The 18,048-nt window shown below is 34.3% G+C and overlaps 1 protein-coding gene across 4 annotated transcripts in view; it reads left to right on the plus strand.

The window, feature by feature from the left end:
- sfmbt2 (Scm like with four mbt domains 2) overlaps positions 1-18,048 on the plus strand; it is an 87,906-nt gene that overhangs the window by 44,633 nt on the left and 25,225 nt on the right. For all 4 annotated transcript variants that reach the window (XM_006633342.3, XM_015352439.2, XM_015352441.2 and 1 more), the window contains 5 exons: positions 1,352-1,449; positions 10,403-10,504; positions 14,527-14,674; positions 15,050-15,132; positions 17,731-17,857. In XM_006633342.3, the coding sequence (XP_006633405.3) occupies positions 1,352-1,449; positions 10,403-10,504; positions 14,527-14,674; positions 15,050-15,132; positions 17,731-17,857 (558 nt within the window). The remainder of the gene's footprint in view (positions 1-1,351; positions 1,450-10,402; positions 10,505-14,526; positions 14,675-15,049; positions 15,133-17,730; positions 17,858-18,048) is intronic.

Raw genomic sequence — 18,048 nt, forward strand, 5'->3', positions numbered from 1 at the left:
TTAACATCAGCTGAAACGGAGAAACTTGTCAAGACTGAGAGGAAAATGGATGGCACAAAGTACAGACACGTTTTAAGGGAAAAATTCTTTATTCCGCCAAAGCCAAAGTTACACTGGAGTGGTTTAGTGAAAAAAAGTGAATGTCAAATATGTGACTTGAACCCGACAGAAAATCTGTGGCAATAAATAAAAATTGCTGTCCATCCATCAATGATCCCCAATAGACTTTACAGGGCTGTGTGTGGTAGAGACTTATCCAAATGGACTTCCAACTGCAATTGTTGCCAAATGTATTATCAAGTGTGGAACCTGAATGGTTAACTTCTTAACACCCGTAAAAGATTTTAGTTTGAGCATTCAGGTTTGATATAAATATTCACTTTAAAAAATATGCGTAAAAATGGGAAATTATTTGAAAGAGAGAAATACTTTTGCAAGGTACTGTATACATAAAGTGCAATTGTATTTTTCAACAAATTAAGTATCCTTCTTAGCTTTAACCCCGGGTTCAATTTGTGGTAGTAATCCTGTGCTTTTAGACAATAACCCTGATTACTCCATTTCTGTCAGCAGTAAGCCTGAGTTTTTTGTTTTCATGTGATCTGTCAGAATGTAACACACAGTTTTGAATAGCAAAAAAGAATGTACTGTTGCATAAGAGTACAGCATCATTTATACCAAACTGCCAAGGAAGTTAACTGATGTCATGTTAACAATGTCATAGACAGCTCATAAACTATATGATCTTTTGTAATCTATAGATATCTACAGACATTCAAACAAATTCCTACATTATTTCCCATGGAACTTTTGCACAGTTTCTTAAATATATGACTGCAAACTATTTTGTAGTCTCCAATTAAATTGAAGTCTGTTAGTTTGTTAGGGCTTTTAATCTAGCAAAATGTCAAGGGCAAAGAACAATATGTTGATTCAGTCCTTTACAGCACCATTCACTTCTGAAAGAATGTGTGTGGGGGATCTACTGCAGATTCATAAGAAAAAGTAAGTTTCTAGGAAATGAAATTTAACATTTTGTTATGTAAGAGACCTTGCCTTTCTTGAAAGTAAAGAATTGCTAAATGGCAGTTATTTAAACAGAATAATTCCAGGTTCCAGTATTTATTTGGACTCACTCTTAGATTAACTCAGTGTTAAATAACCCTGACGTCAAGCATTTTGGTAGGCAGGTAGGCAGGGATAGAATAACCAAAGCATAAAGACTGTAAGAGTCTGGCCTTTTACACCCCTGCAAGATACTTTTTAATGGACCTTTAATAGTCTTAGCATTAGCTGCTGGGTCATGCTGCTTGTACTTTTATGCATTGTCTGACATGGTTGTTGTCCGCAGAGATCCAGGGTTTGAAAGCCGCCCCCGAGTGGAAGGAAGACCTGGACAGAGCTTGTACTGAAGCAGCAAAGAGTCCTTTGCCACTAGAGGTGTTCAAGGTTAGAGTTTAACCTTAGTTCTGCAGTTGTCTCTGGAGAACAGAGGTTAGAAATTCACAGTAGTCATGTCTTTTAACTTCAAAATGCACATTTTCTCATGTAAAATAAAAAACTAGCTATACAGCTGACTAAGGATACTGCTACATGTTCAGGAATCGCGTATGAACTTAAAGTGCATCTCGCATACCATACAGTTTCACTTTTAGTAATAATAGTTATATTTTCTCCTACCAGTTTTTTCAGATCTAACAAACCTCTCAGCCACATTGCAGAGGCAGGTTCACATTGGGTTGCCAGTATCTTTATCATTATCTAGGAAAATATTAATTTTTTGTTTGCTATTTACTCAGGTAAGTATACTGGAGGCTCTTGTTATTTTTCCTGTTTAAATCCCACTTCACTTAATGACAGTCACAGACTTAAAAAGTGAATATGTGAATATTGTTGTACTAATTTATTGTATAACTTATAAATTGCTCTAATTATAAAGATAGCTTTATCCTTTATATATATTGAATACATGGAATATTGAATTCATGGTGTACCTCTCAAATATGTGAAAAAGTTGGCTATTTTTGAGATCCTGCAACATGTCTGGATTTCCTCATTTTAAAGTCATTCAGAATGACACGAGAGGCTTTACTGGTCCTCCCATCACTTTTTGAACTTTTATAAAACTATAAACTCATTCTAAGACCACAAAACCTGCTCTGTTTGCAAAGCCCTTGATTTTTAAGAGTTTATTCATATGACTTTCCTGTTTCAAAAACAGACTGTGTCTGTGTGTGGTTGAAAGTGTCAAGAATAAACCAAAAAAAGTCCACTTAATAAGTCATGTTTCTGCACATGGGGTTGCTAGAAAATACTGAAAAAACTTAAATTATTCATTACACACGGATAATCAGGTTGGTTTCTTCACTGAAAGGGTGATAACGATTACACCAAATACCACACTGACTTTCAGAAAGATTCACAATGCACTCCTACCAATGAAGTCATTTTCAGAATCTTCAACGTTCAGTGAAATGGAAGTTCCCTGAACATGGCGCATCAAAATGCATTTCATTTTTTATAGCCGAACTTTGCTATTCACAGATGTTTGTGTGTTAATTATTCTACAAGAAAGATTCATGGTAACAGTCATGTTCATGAATCCAGGGTTTGTTTAGGTTTTTTATAGGGCTGGTTTTCCCTTTTACAATTACGTCTATTTCTGAAATATACGTTCTGAAATATATGTTAAGTGTTCGCCTTAGCAGCAGCCATCCTCTGCACACACTTTTCCAGATCAAAGAACAGTTTTGTATAATTACAGCTGCATTATGTTAAATGGCAAATTAACTTAATCATAATTAACTAACAGATAAATTGACTACAGAGTCAGTTATTTAGCATTGTAAATGTGCAATCCTGTGGTAATCTTCCAAACATTGTACAAAGTAAAAATGCATTTAACCCTGCTTTAACAATATACTCTAAAATATTTGGGTTGCTAGAGGACTGGTGATGCTTATGAAATACTGTATATTTGATTGTATTTTGGTTCTATAAAACTCACAATGCAAAAATGTATCTAAAACAATTTTATGTTAGTAACCAGTTACAAAGTATCAGAAATCCAATATGCAGGCAATACAAATGACTGTATGCCTGATTTCATATTTTCTCTAGCTGCTCTCCATAGTTGATGTAGTGAAATACACCAGTCCTGCTGTGAGAATACAGACATTGTTTTCTTGACTAATCTTGACATGTTTTTCCTTTATCTTTAATAAGCCACTATACTTATCAGTGCTGTTTGTTTAATGATAAATATTAGCTTTTGGTATTACATATTATGGTCTCCTTTTAATGAGGTATTCATAAAAGAGTAGCTCCTAATCACAACTTAAGAAGTCTGTGTCAATAAATATTGATTTGACAATATTTCGTAAGGTTAGTTTGACTTTGTACTTTGGTCTTTGTCCTTTATATCAAGTTGTGCTGTGAATGCTTCACAGAGTCTTTATTGCTTTAAATCATACATAAGTAGGAGTTCCCTGTAAACCTTTTCCGACGGGTTTAATAATGTGTTCTTATGCCGAGAGTAAGCATTTTTTGCCTATAGCAGCCAATAAACTACCATAACTTTTTTTTCTTTGGGATCAGTGTATCCTGTCACTTAACCAAGATAAGTGCCTCCAACAAAATGCTTGAAACTCTGCTTGTGGTGTCAATGTAGTCATACCTAAATTGTTTTCCATGTACTGTAGCAGCTCTATTTTTGTACGCCTTATATCAAAACTAGAAGATACACTGAATTTCTTGCAGCTCCAGGAATATGTAAAATATATAGAATTAAGTCTTAACAAAACAGTATGGCTGACAGTGTGCAGTGTAAATTGTTATTTATTGCATGTTACAACACCTAAACTGGAGTACATGTACACATGGTCATGGAAAGGTTAATCTGTATTTTATGGAAATCTGTGTTTAAATTAAACCAGTGCTATTTGAGATTATTTTAATTTTTTTTTTCAGTTCCTTAATCCTGGAATAAAATCTGAGGATCAAGGACAATTTTCAAAGATATTGTTGCTACCAAACAGCATTCCATTAGTTCTTTGGAAAATGTAGTTTAAGCACTGCTACCTCACAGGTCTCACAGGTTTTGGGTCCAGACTGGAACACCTTCGCCAGCGGCTGGTTCCGTCCCCAGTCCACAGCCCAGTGGTCTAGGTTAATTGGTGTCTCTGTGTTCCCCCAGTGTGCCAGTGTGCTTGCCAGTGTAGTCTCAGCTCGCTCCCTTTCCTTCCAGGATGGACTTGGGGTTGTAGCGACTCTTGAAAGGAAATAAGTGTCTTTCTGGTAGTAGAGTAAAGGAGGATTAAATGAACAAAATACATATATTAACTAAAAGAAAGGATTCAGTTTATTCAGAGTACAGATTCTAGCAGGTAGCTTCCCAGAACCTTTCTTCTTTGTATCGTAGTTGTAGCGCAGGAAATGAAACCTTCATGGCTACTGTAAGTTATTTTAAACTGTTCCCTAGAAACCTGGAAGTCTGTTGCTACTGTTGCTCTGAGGGATTAATTACAGTATGTTAAATGGTTGTTTATGGTGTCCCACCTTATCAGGCTACAGGTTGTCACAAACCTTACCAGGAGTGAGTGTCTTTCTAATATAATTCTGAAGCATCCTTCTTGGATGTTTTGTTATGATTGTTATCAAAGTGGCCATGTGGTGTGGCCATGTACTGTAATTGTTTCTCTTTGTGTATATGTAAAGGTGTGCCCACATCTGTCTTTGCTGATGGTGGTTATGCTGATGTTATGCTAAAAAAAATCTAAATACCAATGTATCTGCTGTTACCTGAAAGGAAGTTGTGTTATAGAGAACTGACCCAGCTGTGTGATTCAGGGGCTGCAGTTTCTACAGTGATTTGGTTTCAAATATGGAGTCTGAGTGAATGACAGTGATCTGTTCTAGAGGTCATTGGCAACACATAATGTGATATCAATATATTTGACTCTGAACAGCAGCTATTGTTAATGCCTATGTGGTTCATCTTTGTTACATTGCAGATACATATTTATATAAAAATAGGATAATGTATTTAAAATTAAACAGGGCTATAGTTTAAAAGTGTGTTGGCTTTTTTGTATCCTCAAACAGTAGTTCAAGCATAAAGGGTGAAAGTTCTGTGCAAAGTACTGTATACTCGAAAGTCAACGTGAAGCCAAAAACAGAACAGAAACTTTGCAGTTGAAAGGTAGCTCACTCACCCTAGAGTTAAAACAAACCTAACCTTGAAACTCATCCTTACAACCTTTATCAGTTTGCCTGGAGACCCATACTTCATCAGAGATCCTCTTTTAGTATACAAATATATTTAATTATAGTGCATGTATTTAATAATGCAGTGAATGTTTTCTACTGCGTGCATTTAACTGTATGTTCTTAATTCTTTAGGCTGTGGGAACATTTTTTGTGGGTCAACGTTTTGCTTCAGGGTTTCAAGATTACACTTTATAGATGGATAATATGCCAGATGTTAATATATTTGTAAAGTATTAAGAATGGAGTAAGCTCCCTTTTCCAAATAACCCTGGGATTGAAGCTAGGTTCATGCTATGGTCAAGGTTAGTTTTTTTTCCATGTGTAGTAGTTGCTGGTTATTACCACAATTTAAAGTAATGCTTTAGAAATATACTGTATTCCATGAAGAAATTATGAACAGCACTCCTAATATAAAGAAGTGCCTTTTCTTCTGAGTAAAGGTACTGATTTGATGTACACTATCTTAACCTAAACCATACTTGTCAGCTTACTCAAATATTAACCATAACCTCACCTTTTCAGTGTTGCTACGCTTGAACGAATTTCTTCATTTAAAAAGATTTTCATGATGTACATTTTCCATTCCCTCAAATTCAGTGATTATTTTCATATAAAATTGATTCCTTTTCTAATGAATTTTCTTTGTAATCATGTGGTGTGCCGTTCACTGAAGTATCATTTTTATGAATATGATATACATGTTATTAAAAATCTCGTTTTTGAAGTGGTGGTGTCCAAACATTTGATAAATGGTGCAATTAAAAACTTAAACGTAGCAATAGTGCTGTTTCTCAAAAACAAATCCTCATATGTAAAAAAAATGAACATAAACATATCATGAATAATATACTGTACAGTATTTTAACTGAAGTTACAGTATTTCCCTCAATGAAAGCAGTTCAGTGACAATGATATGTTATTATTCATTGGGAACATTTCTCTGATTGATTTAATTAATAACAATGAAGTAGATTTCTTCAGGGCTATCACAGTTGTGTATTAAAAACAGATTTACAACAATCAACAGTGGTGCCCGGATGACAGCAGTAATCGATAATGATGATATTGTCAGGGCTGCTGTGTTTTAAATTGCTTTGAAATTCAGTTCACTAATCCTAAAGTACACACTATAAAGAACATATTTATTGAGGTTTATCAGCCAGGTTGACACTGCAAAATAAGCTAAATCAAATCTGCATCAGCTCTGATTCGTGTGAATTTTCTGCTGTACACGGTGTGCTTGAGGGAATGAGTAATGTCAAGGATCCATCCAAGGAAAGTTATTCACTGTAACATTCATGCCCTTGGTCAGTGCAGTGACTGATTCATTTTTCTCAGTGTAATTGCTTGTGGAATATTAGAAAAATAATTTACATTTTTTAAAAGACTACATTTCACTGTATAAAAACTTGGGAATCTGGTAATGATAAATACAATTTTATTTATATACTGTGATAGCTCTATCATGCATATTAAATGTTGTATGATTAATGTACATGTTATAAAGTCATTGCCTGGAGGAGTATAAACTATTTTTATTCATTGGAAGAGATAAAACTGAGTTTTTATTTTTCTTTTGAGTGTAGAGTTTAGAGAAAAAGCAGACTAGCCAAAACAGTGATTTACAGCGCCATATATTTGTACCTCACCCTCAACAGAATTGTTCCTTATCTTTTATTTGGTAGCACGAAAGGACAGAACAATTTAGCAGGCTAAATTTGTCTACCTCATGTTTTTGTTTGACTTTGTATGCATACAAAAACTGTCCAGCTACTGCACATTTTTCTTTTCTGTCTTGTCTGATATTATTTTTAATGCTTAAAGTTCATGGTTCATAGTTGTAGTTATTGCTCCCAAAACATCTTACTTGAGTAGCCAGGAATATCCTTTGAGGCCTTGAAAATCAGGAAGGCAGATACTAGAAGCAAGCTAACTGGTTGCTTCCGAAGATATGCCATGACCTGGAGAATATTCAAATAAATTCAGCTTGTTTTCATAATGTGGATTATGTTGTGGTACAGTGATAAATCCATTTATTCTCTAGAGATAAATTCCTTTTTTATTACAAAAAATACCATTGTTTTGCTTTTACTTACTTTTTATTGGACCAGGAATATCCTCTACATTACATTAAATGATACATAAACTGAAAATCGTCAGCCCGAGCTGTGGTCTTTTAACTGAAGTTAAAGCTCCCAACTTGATTTTGTAGAAGGCATATATTGAATTTGCTTGTGCAGTAATAAGTGTGTAGTAATAAAAGATTTAAGTCGTGTTTCGGCTTGAAGACCTCCTGTAGGTAAAAAACATTTATCATATTAACAAAAAATTTAAGAATGTAGGTTTAAAAAGAACATTTACTTTTATGTAATGTTAACATAATTTTTGGAATAATCTGCAAACGTTCAAACCAGCTACTGTAGCTTGATTGGTAGTAGCTAACTGATAACTGGTGACCTATACTGTGCCATATTCTTTACACTATGCCCTTTGAATGTTTTTAATAAGATGTCAGATGTAAAAATACTGAGATCCTTGATAAATCCAGTCTAAATTCCTGAAATCTGTTTTTGATGTAAAGTGTTGTACCTCTACCTCTTCCATCTATGTTTATCCACTGATGTATTCATCAACAGCATTATCTGTAAGCCATGTTTTGGAAATGTGGGATGCAAATGTATAATTTTTGCATGTCCTTCAAAAAGACTTACTGAATGTTCCTTTTATTTTTTGGGATTACTATACATAATATGTGTCACGATTATAGCTCCCCCTCCTTAAGGGCGCTCCAGCCCTTTCACTTTAGACTTTATTCTGTGCACCTGTTTCCTATTCCCAGGCCACTTTAAAAGCCAGGCGCTGATGCTCATCCGGGCTCTGCATCTGGTTTCCGCACCGTGCGAGTCCGGGACCTGGAAGCGCCTGGTCCCGTTAAGGTTTTAGTCTCTGTTCCTGTTCCTAGTCCGCCGGTTCCGACCCGGTTCGTGTTTTTAATTCCGTGTTTTTGATGGATAACCTGGCTATAGACTTCCTCTTGTGTTTTTGAATACCCTCTTTGGATTACTCTTTTGGATTGTTTGCCTCGGCCACACCTTCCCCGTGCAGGAGCGCACTTTTGGACACGCCCCCCTGTTTACAGCCCCGTATTCCTGCATGACGTTTCCCTAGTGTTTCCCCACTTCTTTGGATTGTGTCGTCCGCATAGGGTCCGGAAAGAACTGTTCGTTACAATATGATTTACCAGAGTGTGATTTACCAGATCTGTTCATTTATCATTACTTTTTTATCATTAGTTTATCCCATTAGCTTAATTGCATTTTTCTAGTTTTCCTAAAAAAATAATGAATGGAAATACGTTCTTGAAGAATTCTAGGAGCTCAGTAAATTGTGACTCCAAGGAGAAACCAAACCGAGATAAGTCAACAATCTAATCCAGATCCTCCTCAGCAGCTGTGCTTTTCTTTCCCCTGACATACCACGAGTCAACTTTTTGACATTACCACAAACTGGTTACATCTGTACATCAAACACCTGCACTGTTGCCCATTATCAGTGGCAGTTAACATCATCATTCGCTCACCTACTGAGAGGGCATTTAGCTTTTATTTTAAACTAGCCTCAGTGCACTGGGTAGCCAAGGTGAATGTAATGTAGTTTTCTCATTTTTTTACATTTATTTTCTGGTATATACAGTATATATAAACAGTGTTAATGTTTTTTCATGATCCTTATAGAAAGTAAGACTTGTCGCCAGTGAACCTTGTTTAGCCACAGCCTTTCAATTCACAATTGCATGCCCAAATGGAGGTGACACTCTAGTGACAGTGGTGAAAGCTGCTGTCATTCAGTTACTAAGGATTTTCACTAACTCGTTTTGTGGGTAACATATGGAGTGCTTGTTTCTAATCACAAGGAAAAAAAAACATTGCTCTGATTTTATGATCACTTAGTGTTTTGGTTTATCCTGCCATTTCTGGGAAGGGAAAATTATTTAGTATTCAGTTTGTGTTTGCAGAAGACACTTCAGAAAGAAACAGTCTGGATCAGAGAATATAGCACACGGTAATGTCAGTGAAGTGAGACAACATCTCTGGGGTCCTTGAGCAGATTTCAAGCCATTCATCAAGAACACAACACCGAAACATAAAGAAAAGAGGTGTAAATACAGCAATTAGAAGGCTGTATGCAATCATGTCAGTGTTGAGCTAATGCTAATTAAAGCCTTCCTTTACATTTCAGTAGAATGTATACTCACTAATTATGCAAATTAATCTGGGTATTCAGTAGAAATGCCTACACTTTATAAACAGCATGTTTTTATGCAGTTAATCCAAAATAAATTGCTAATATATAGCATTTGAATAAAAGCCAAGTGATTTAAGGGAAATTATATTCTTTAAACATATTTATCATCATGTCAGTTTTTCCATGCTTCAGTTCAGATGTGCCTTCTTAATTTCGTTTCATTTACACAGAGTCTCTCAAGGAGTTAAAACTCACTGAACTGGTGGAACCAGCAAATCAAGGAGACATTTCATGGAATATTTGCATTGATTATCACAATGTACAACATTTGTAGCTTCATTTAACCTGTATTGGTACAGCTTTTCTGCTGAACCAGGAAAATAAACAGAATAGTACTGTATGCTTTGTTTTAAAAACTCAAAATAATGCAATTCCATAATAATGCACATGATATTAGTTATGCTGTTTTCTTATTTGTTCTGTTTTTGAAAAGAATACTAAAAATGGGTTTCCAAAAAAATGTTATACGTTATAATCAACCAGTATGTTATACAACCAAACAAAAAATATTGCCTTGCAGTATAAGCTAAACTCTATGCAGAAAATGTAGTGTAAAGTGAAAATAATACTTTCATGTAAAATTTAAAAACCCAAAGCAATAAACTATAACAAATATAATGTATTCTATTTCATGGGATATGATGCATTAAGACAAATTACTCATAAAATAAATCATCAGCAGAGATTGTTTTCTTAATAGGTCATTACTAAGTGACCCAATACATAATTATGCAAATAATATTAAAATAATAATTAATACAATTCCAAACAAAAGTGGTTTTGTTGAAAAATATTGAACAAAAACTATTATATTGATTTGACTTTCCAGGATCACGCCGACCTGTGTGCCCACTCCTTCAAGGCTGGGATGAAGCTGGAGATGGTGGACCCTGAGGAGCCCTTTCACATCCGCCCAGTGACCGTGACCAAGGTGAGCAAGGAGCATGCATTTACACCAGCTACTTACCCCAGTGAGCAATCCGTCCTGTGCTGTTAAAAAAACATCTTTACAGCCGAAAACAAATAATTTCATGAACCTGCTTATTTAGATAATTCTGGCAGCCTGGCTTAAACAAATCATTAATTGTCTTTCTGATGTGAACATCTTCGTCAGCAGGGAGAGGGACCCATCCAGTAATATCAGAGCTTGACTGAATCATCAGAGGTGAACAGAGATAGGGAAATAACTCTGTAGGAATTAACATGCCAGGGAATTGCAGCTTCATTGATGTTAACTGTCTGTATAATTCATTATATACCATATATTATTATATTTAGCCTGAAAAGCATAACAATCAAGAGAACGTTGTAATTAGGGCAGAAGGTCTACGTAGTTGAGGTGGGTAGCTGTGTCAGCATGCGTAGGCTGCAAAGGAACAAGTAATAGGTTTATTCCATGCTGAAAAAAAGAAGAAAGAGAACACAATGTTTCGGCCGTGGAGCCTTCTTCAGGTGAGCTACTGTAGGTATGTTGTAATTATTTTGGTAAAACCATATATTGAATTAAACTTGTGCCCTAGTTGTACATAATGTATCTTATGTATTATGAAAAAAAGATTCCTGATAAGGGTAATTCCTAAGAATATTCTTGGTTAATGGAATCAATTAATAAACATTTCAGAACATAGCAAGTGAGGAACTCTTAAACCTACAGCATTTTTGTAAGTAAAGAATGAAGATTTATTATGCCCATTTGTTTCACAGCACTGAAAATGGCACTTCTAAAAGGAAAAACATTTGGTTGCATCAAAATGTTTGAAAATTCACAGATTGGATTTGTTTTCATTCCTTGCTTGATTGCTTCAGATTGCCCAGTACAAACAAAGGGTTATTTTGGTGAGATGGTGCCACAGTGTATAAGTTATCAGCAACGAATCGAGTGTAACACAATACAAAATAATACCCTCCTTGATAACAAAATGTGATGTACAGCCGTTAACAGCATAGGAACAGGCAACTCTATTGAATTCTGAAGAATGGGATACCGAAAGATTAGTAGGGGTTGGAGGATAATTTTCACAGCTTAACAGTATCTTGGCTTTCAAAATAATCCATGTTTGCTTGTTCAGTGTCCAGAGACCTTTATTGTATTTGACCTGATGATCTTTTTTTGTTTGATAATAATCCACATAGGAATTTGAATAAATACTTTCTACAATGAAATTGAAAAGCATAAAACAGAGAAATATTGTATGCATATCAATACCTATAACCAGATACCATCCTTGATTTCAGCTGTCTTAAAGATAATTATAATCAACAAAATGCTTTCATTTAAACCAACATGTAGAAACCACTTAATCTATTAGCTGCACATTATTTTGAGACAAAGTGGTGTTAAACAGATAATCCCAATCTATGAAATAAATTTTCATTTAAATCTTTTAAACATAATCTTTTTTATTTTGAAGTTCAAATTGAATCTTTATTTTTGATCAACTGTTGTCAGCTGTTCCATGTAAAAGAAATGTTTTGAAAAGTGTTTTGCAATGATAGTCATCATTTACCATTAAGTTTTTGAGTGTTTCCTGGAAATTGTGTCTGTATGATGAAGTAAAAAGCTGTTTTTAGAACAATTTTTGAGACTGAGTCAGCCTCTGTGAGGTACTGTAGCACTTAAAGCAAAATAAGATCTAAAAGAATCAGTGAATATGCTTGTTTTGTATGCCCAGGGGTGCTCGAACATATCTGAACTGCATGAAAAACATCGAACTGCTGTCTGATGAATTCTATAGATTTATTTTCTTGTACCTATTTTTGTTGTTCCTTTCTGTTATAACGTAGAAGTTTCAAATGGATTTGGAAGGAATGGTGTAATTAAAATGCAGACACTTTCCTATGATGAGATAGCTTTTGCTTGTACAGGCATTACATACTGTTATTATCCTAGAGACCAGCTTAAAAATATATATATATAATTGTTGTTTATGTTTACCCTTAGGTTATGTCAAGTCTTGTTTTTAAAATTTATTTACTCACCCTGAAGGTTGAATGCCTTTTTCAAGAATCTTATAAAGCAACTCTCCAGAAATAAATTAACACAAATATTCAGCTGAGATGAAGCTAAATGATTCTTTGTCTCTGGAAAATGACATTGTTTTCACTATCTTTGTATATATCAGTGTCTTTTAAAATGAAAGAAAACAGTGAAAAAAAGGCTAGTATAACAGAATAGAATAGAACAATGTAAATTTCCTTCATTCTTGAAATGAAATTGTGTGAACATTTTGTGCAGATGTGTTCAGTACATAATGCTGATTTCATGATCTGTTTAGTTATTTTTGTCATTTTGCATGCTTTTGTATGATCTTTCATTTTATTCTGCAACAAGCCACTACTGTACCAGGCAAAAAATGTATTTTTTTTAAATCTGTTCTTGGTTAGCTTTTATGAGTGTAAAAGAAATTAGATTTCCCTTTTCTTTGTTATTGCCTCATTTCTGTTGTGTACCCTAGCAGAGACAATGTCAATAGAGAGAAAAAAGATGTACTGTATAGGACTTCTCAGCAGCTTTAGTGTTAAGGTTGTGACCAAAATACAAAATTCCTTTAAGAGCTGTTAAAAGGTTGTATATAGTGCAATTAAGGCTACAGAGTTTGTGTACAATAGAAAATAAAACTATGGCAGGTTCTTATTTAAAGTACACAGCCCTCCATATTAAACTCAATAGAACAGTTAGACAAATATCCACCTCTTTATTGAAAAGGTATTGAATCTAATTTATTTTTTCTAATGATTATTTTGTAATTATAGTGCATTGTGAATGGTTCTATCATATCTAAACCAATCAAGTTAAACAGCGAAATAATTCAAGCACTCTTCATTTGGTAAAGAATGATGGCAGCAGCACTGAGAATTATTCAAAATGGTCACTATATTAAAACTTTTTAAAATGGTTAAACGATGTACAGTATATCACTTTGCAGTCAGTACCTTAATATGCGTATTGCTGACTGTCAGAGCAAAAGGGCAAGCTGACAAAATGGTGATGACACAGAAAGATTTTATTTATTTTTTTAATGGTGTGACTCACCAGGATTACAGATTTGTTTTATTATGCTGCATTGCTAATATTGAATGTGATTCTGAAAAAAAAATACCAATCAAGTGTATTACCTCCACCTCTTCACTGGGGAGAAGCTAGACAGGAAAGAAAATAGATGCATTTACAGAATCTTGATGTTAAAGCAAATTGTATTTCAGCACTGCTCAGTTACTCTTAGTTCCCACTCTGGACCCCAAGATCTGATGGAACACTCTGGAACAGCCCAATTTGCTAAATAAAAGTTACTAAATTTACTATTAATAAACTTAATACAAGTTTAGCATTTTTGCCATCACAAAACAGCCTCATCTTCATTTCTAAAAAGTAAAAAAAATATACACTTGTGTTTATTCTTTAAATGGTGGTCTCTTTGAGATAGAGAAAACCTCATTTAGGTTCAGCTCTTTTATTGTGCTTTATTGAAGTGTGTGATCTTGGAGATTGCCTGCTTTTTCTTAGTATTTTAATAAACAGTTTCAAGTCTTTAATATGTTTGAATAAATTTATAAAGATGCGTTGCTTCTTTCTCTTAGCAATCACTTTGTTGTAGATAGACACATATATGCTATATATATTTTTTAATTGTACACCTTTAAAGCTGGCTTTGCATACTGTACCATAATACCATAATATATACATACTGTATAGCTGGTACTAAAGAAGACAATAGTGAAGCCAATTTGAGATTTTTGTTATTTGACAGCATGAACTATTGGTTTTGTGCATGTATGAGGACCATTAAAGCACATAGGCCCTACAGCTTATTCTTATAATTGTAAAGACGCATCGAAAGTTACGTTTCGTCCAGAACATATCTTATGAATGAGAATGTTAATAGTTAAGAGTGAATTACAGTCCTTTGTATACTCCAAAAAGTAATTTTTCTTATGTTCTCTGTTTTCTTTCAGGTTTATAATGACATTTATTTCCAGGTGACTGTGGATAATTTGGGTGCTGAAGCAGCACTCAGTGCACTAGTTTGCCACGCAGAGTCTCCAGGGATCCTTCCTGTTCAGTGGTGCCTTAAAAATGGGGTAAACCTCACACATCCAAAAGGTTTGTGTAAAAAAAGTATAACTGTACATTCATCTTCATTTTCCACTTTGGGTTTAGCTGTGCAACACATAGCAAATTACTGTATGATAATGGATGGTTAGCCCACAGTGGACAATTAGACCCGCAGCATATTCAATTCTAGAAGTAGCATAAATAATGAATAAATGTGCAAGTCTGAGTCATTTGTTGGCAGCTTTATTAATACTTTTAAGAATAGATTTTCATTTTCGGCATGTCATGTTTCTAATAACATGTTTAAATAAACAGTCCTTGTATTGCAGCTCTCAAGAACAATAATTATTGTTTCTATTAGGAGGGAAATCCTCTTTCCAGAATACTGGAGTCATTTTCTTTTGTTTTATTAATACCATACAGGGTACCTCAACCAAGATTTTGACTGGGCAGATTATCTGAAGCAGTGTGGTACAGAGGCTGCTCCTGATCTTTGTTTTAGAAATGTAAGTTTTTTCGTGTGTATTTTTCTTGTTGTTGCTACAGTATTTTGGTAAACTATGAACTTGAGCTGTGCAGGTCCTTTCTGAAAATGCTTAATGCTGAAGCCAAATGAAAAGCCAAACCCGTCAAAGTTGGCCACCCTGTGGCGAGTGCCTGTTCCACTCATGGTGAACATGTCCCTTTCAGATCATGAATAGAACAGTCAGCTGTGCTTGTTGCTTGTCTATTCATTAACTTAAAACAGTCTGCATTAAAGCAGAAAAATATACGTTCAGAATTATGATGCCAAATTATATACAGCGTCCTTAATATGTAGATTTGAGTAAAATAAGTGCTAATTTCGTTATCTGTTGTTTCTGTTATGTTCAGCTTAAACTACTGAGGACTGAGCACTTCTTTTGCAACCCTTTCTTTTTTTATCCTAGAACTGTAAAACTAATAGCAGAAATTGGTTTATTTGTCTCCAGTGAGCAATGTTATATCAAAAGTGACTTAAAACTGTTGTGGTTTTTGTTGTTAAGATTTTGAGATTGCAGAAATATGTTTTATGTATCTTTTTTAATCTTTAGAAAATTAAATGAAAAACAGTGGAATTTGAAACTGTTCTAAAAACGTACATAGTTCCCCTTAACAAAATTGAAAGTGAATATAAAATTTCTTATTCCATTACAAGAAGGTGTAGTATTATCTACTGGAGCCCTACAGTCTTTACTTCTGCTACTGACAATTGTAAGGGTTTTGATCACAGTAGCTACAGTACATCAGTTATTCAGGCATGACTACTTTTTTATTTTCTCGCAAACTTACAGTATATATGGAATGTAAATATTTTAAAGAAACATCTACTTTTTGCATTAAGTATACTGGGGCCATGTTATGAAATTAAATATTCCAAATATAAAATGAAAATAAAAAGAAAAATATATATTTGAAAACTGTCTGATTTATTATTTCCTTTTTTACAAAGATGCTGTACCAGATGTGCTCCAACAATTACTCAGGCACAAACAGAAAAACGAGTGCATCAGACACTGTACAGCTAAATAAAGACAGTATCTGCAGTAACTCAGAAAAACAGAATGAGGGAGAGGTTTTTCAGTTAGCTGTGTTGCTAGGGAGCAGTCCTTCATCAGCACTGTTAAACATTAAGATAACATTAGCTTTTGTGAGACAAAAATAAAATGCCTCCAGGGGTCAGAATTCTTTTTCTGCAGCAACGTTCGATCAGATGGGTCCAAATTACCTTAATTGCGAGAATGATGACGTGGCAGAAACTAATAAAGGAGGACTGTTTGTTTGCCTGGCAAGAAACTTGGGCGCATCAGTCTTGATGTTTATATTGTACAGTAGGTGCAACTTGAGGTGCTGACAAACAAGCTAACAGAAAGCATCATGAATGGGGGAATGCACAGGTGTCAGTTGAGAAGTGAAATTATAAGGGGGAATGTTTCTATTCCACAAACATCAGATTCCAAATGTCAGTTCCGATTGGGTCGTTAAATGTTTGAGTACATCTGCTATCCAGTACGTTCTTTGCCAAAAAAAACTCTTGCGGAGGATTTTCTGTATTATTAATTTACAACGTGTCTGAATGTATGATATAAAAACACGGCTTTTACAATATAGAAGAAATTAAGAATCAAATGATTGCCTGAATCGTTGTACAAACAATCATTGATTGAAATAAATGAGGCAAATGCAGAGAATTTCTGTTTGAACATTGATCGTTTATAGATTCACCCTCAGGTACAAGAGGCAAAATCATTAATGGCTCAGGCAAGAGGCTGCTGTGCATTACAGTACAGCTTTTGTATCTGAAGGAGCATGTAATTGTTCTCATTTTTTTCAGATGAGTTTTCACTAGTGGATAGTTTCACTTCAAGATTTTTTGAGTCATGTCCTAATATAACTGTATGTAAAAAGACATATTGTAAAGTTTAACAGATTGCATTCTAATTTTGAGAGATGGACTATTTTTCTTTTAGAGTTGGCAGGTTAAGTACTTGCATTATATATCAGAAAAGGCTTTGCTATTAAACTCCTTAACAACATGAATAGTTTTTTTTTCTTTTAATCTGTAAATGTATGTTTTTATAGATTGTGATTCTGGTAATATTTTCTTTTGTACATTTTCTGTCCTCAACATTTTCTGACATGATTTACTTTTAACTAGTTTTGCTTAAGAAATTGTATAGAAAAATAACAGTACAAAGATAAGAAGATCAGCTGCTTTACTCTTTTTACTTGCATTTAACATACTTTCATGCAAGAACTATATAATGCACTTTTATAATGTTTACTTGTTTACTTCCCAGAAACTGACTAATTGAGTTTTTTTCAGTGTGACTGCTGTATATTGCAAAATATCAATCTAAAAGATTTAGTAACTCATTTCATCTAACAGGTTTATGTTGAAAATGGGCTGACACTGAACAGTATGGTACAAACAGTTGGCAAAAGGTGTCAGAATGTCCAAAAGTTATTTGACTATTATTTAATTGCTTTCAATAATCACATTACCCAGTCGGACATTTCTGTTTTAAATACAAAAATGTAAAAACAAATTCTTGAGAACTAAGGTCTTTCTTTTTCTTTTGCAGACATCAGTTAGTCGAGGTTTCACCAAAAACATGAAGCTTGAGGCTGTTAACCCCATGAAGCCTTCTGAAATCTGTGTTGCATCAATCACCAAAGTGAAAGGCAGATTAATGTGGCTACATGTAGAAGGTGAGTTCTCTCAGCCATCCACCATGAAAGAGTCTATTAACATCTGAAATATTATTAATGCATTTTAAAAATAATCCTTTAATACCTGAGCAGAAAAAAATGTAATTCATAATGCGAATCTCCTATTATTATTATTATTATTATGGAGCAGAAGATGAAGAATGAGCTCACTATAATTTGAACAAGTCTGA

Source organism: Lepisosteus oculatus, chromosome 7 (genome assembly GCF_040954835.1).
Source record: "Lepisosteus oculatus isolate fLepOcu1 chromosome 7, fLepOcu1.hap2, whole genome shotgun sequence".
NCBI lineage: Eukaryota > Metazoa > Chordata > Actinopteri > Semionotiformes > Lepisosteidae > Lepisosteus > Lepisosteus oculatus.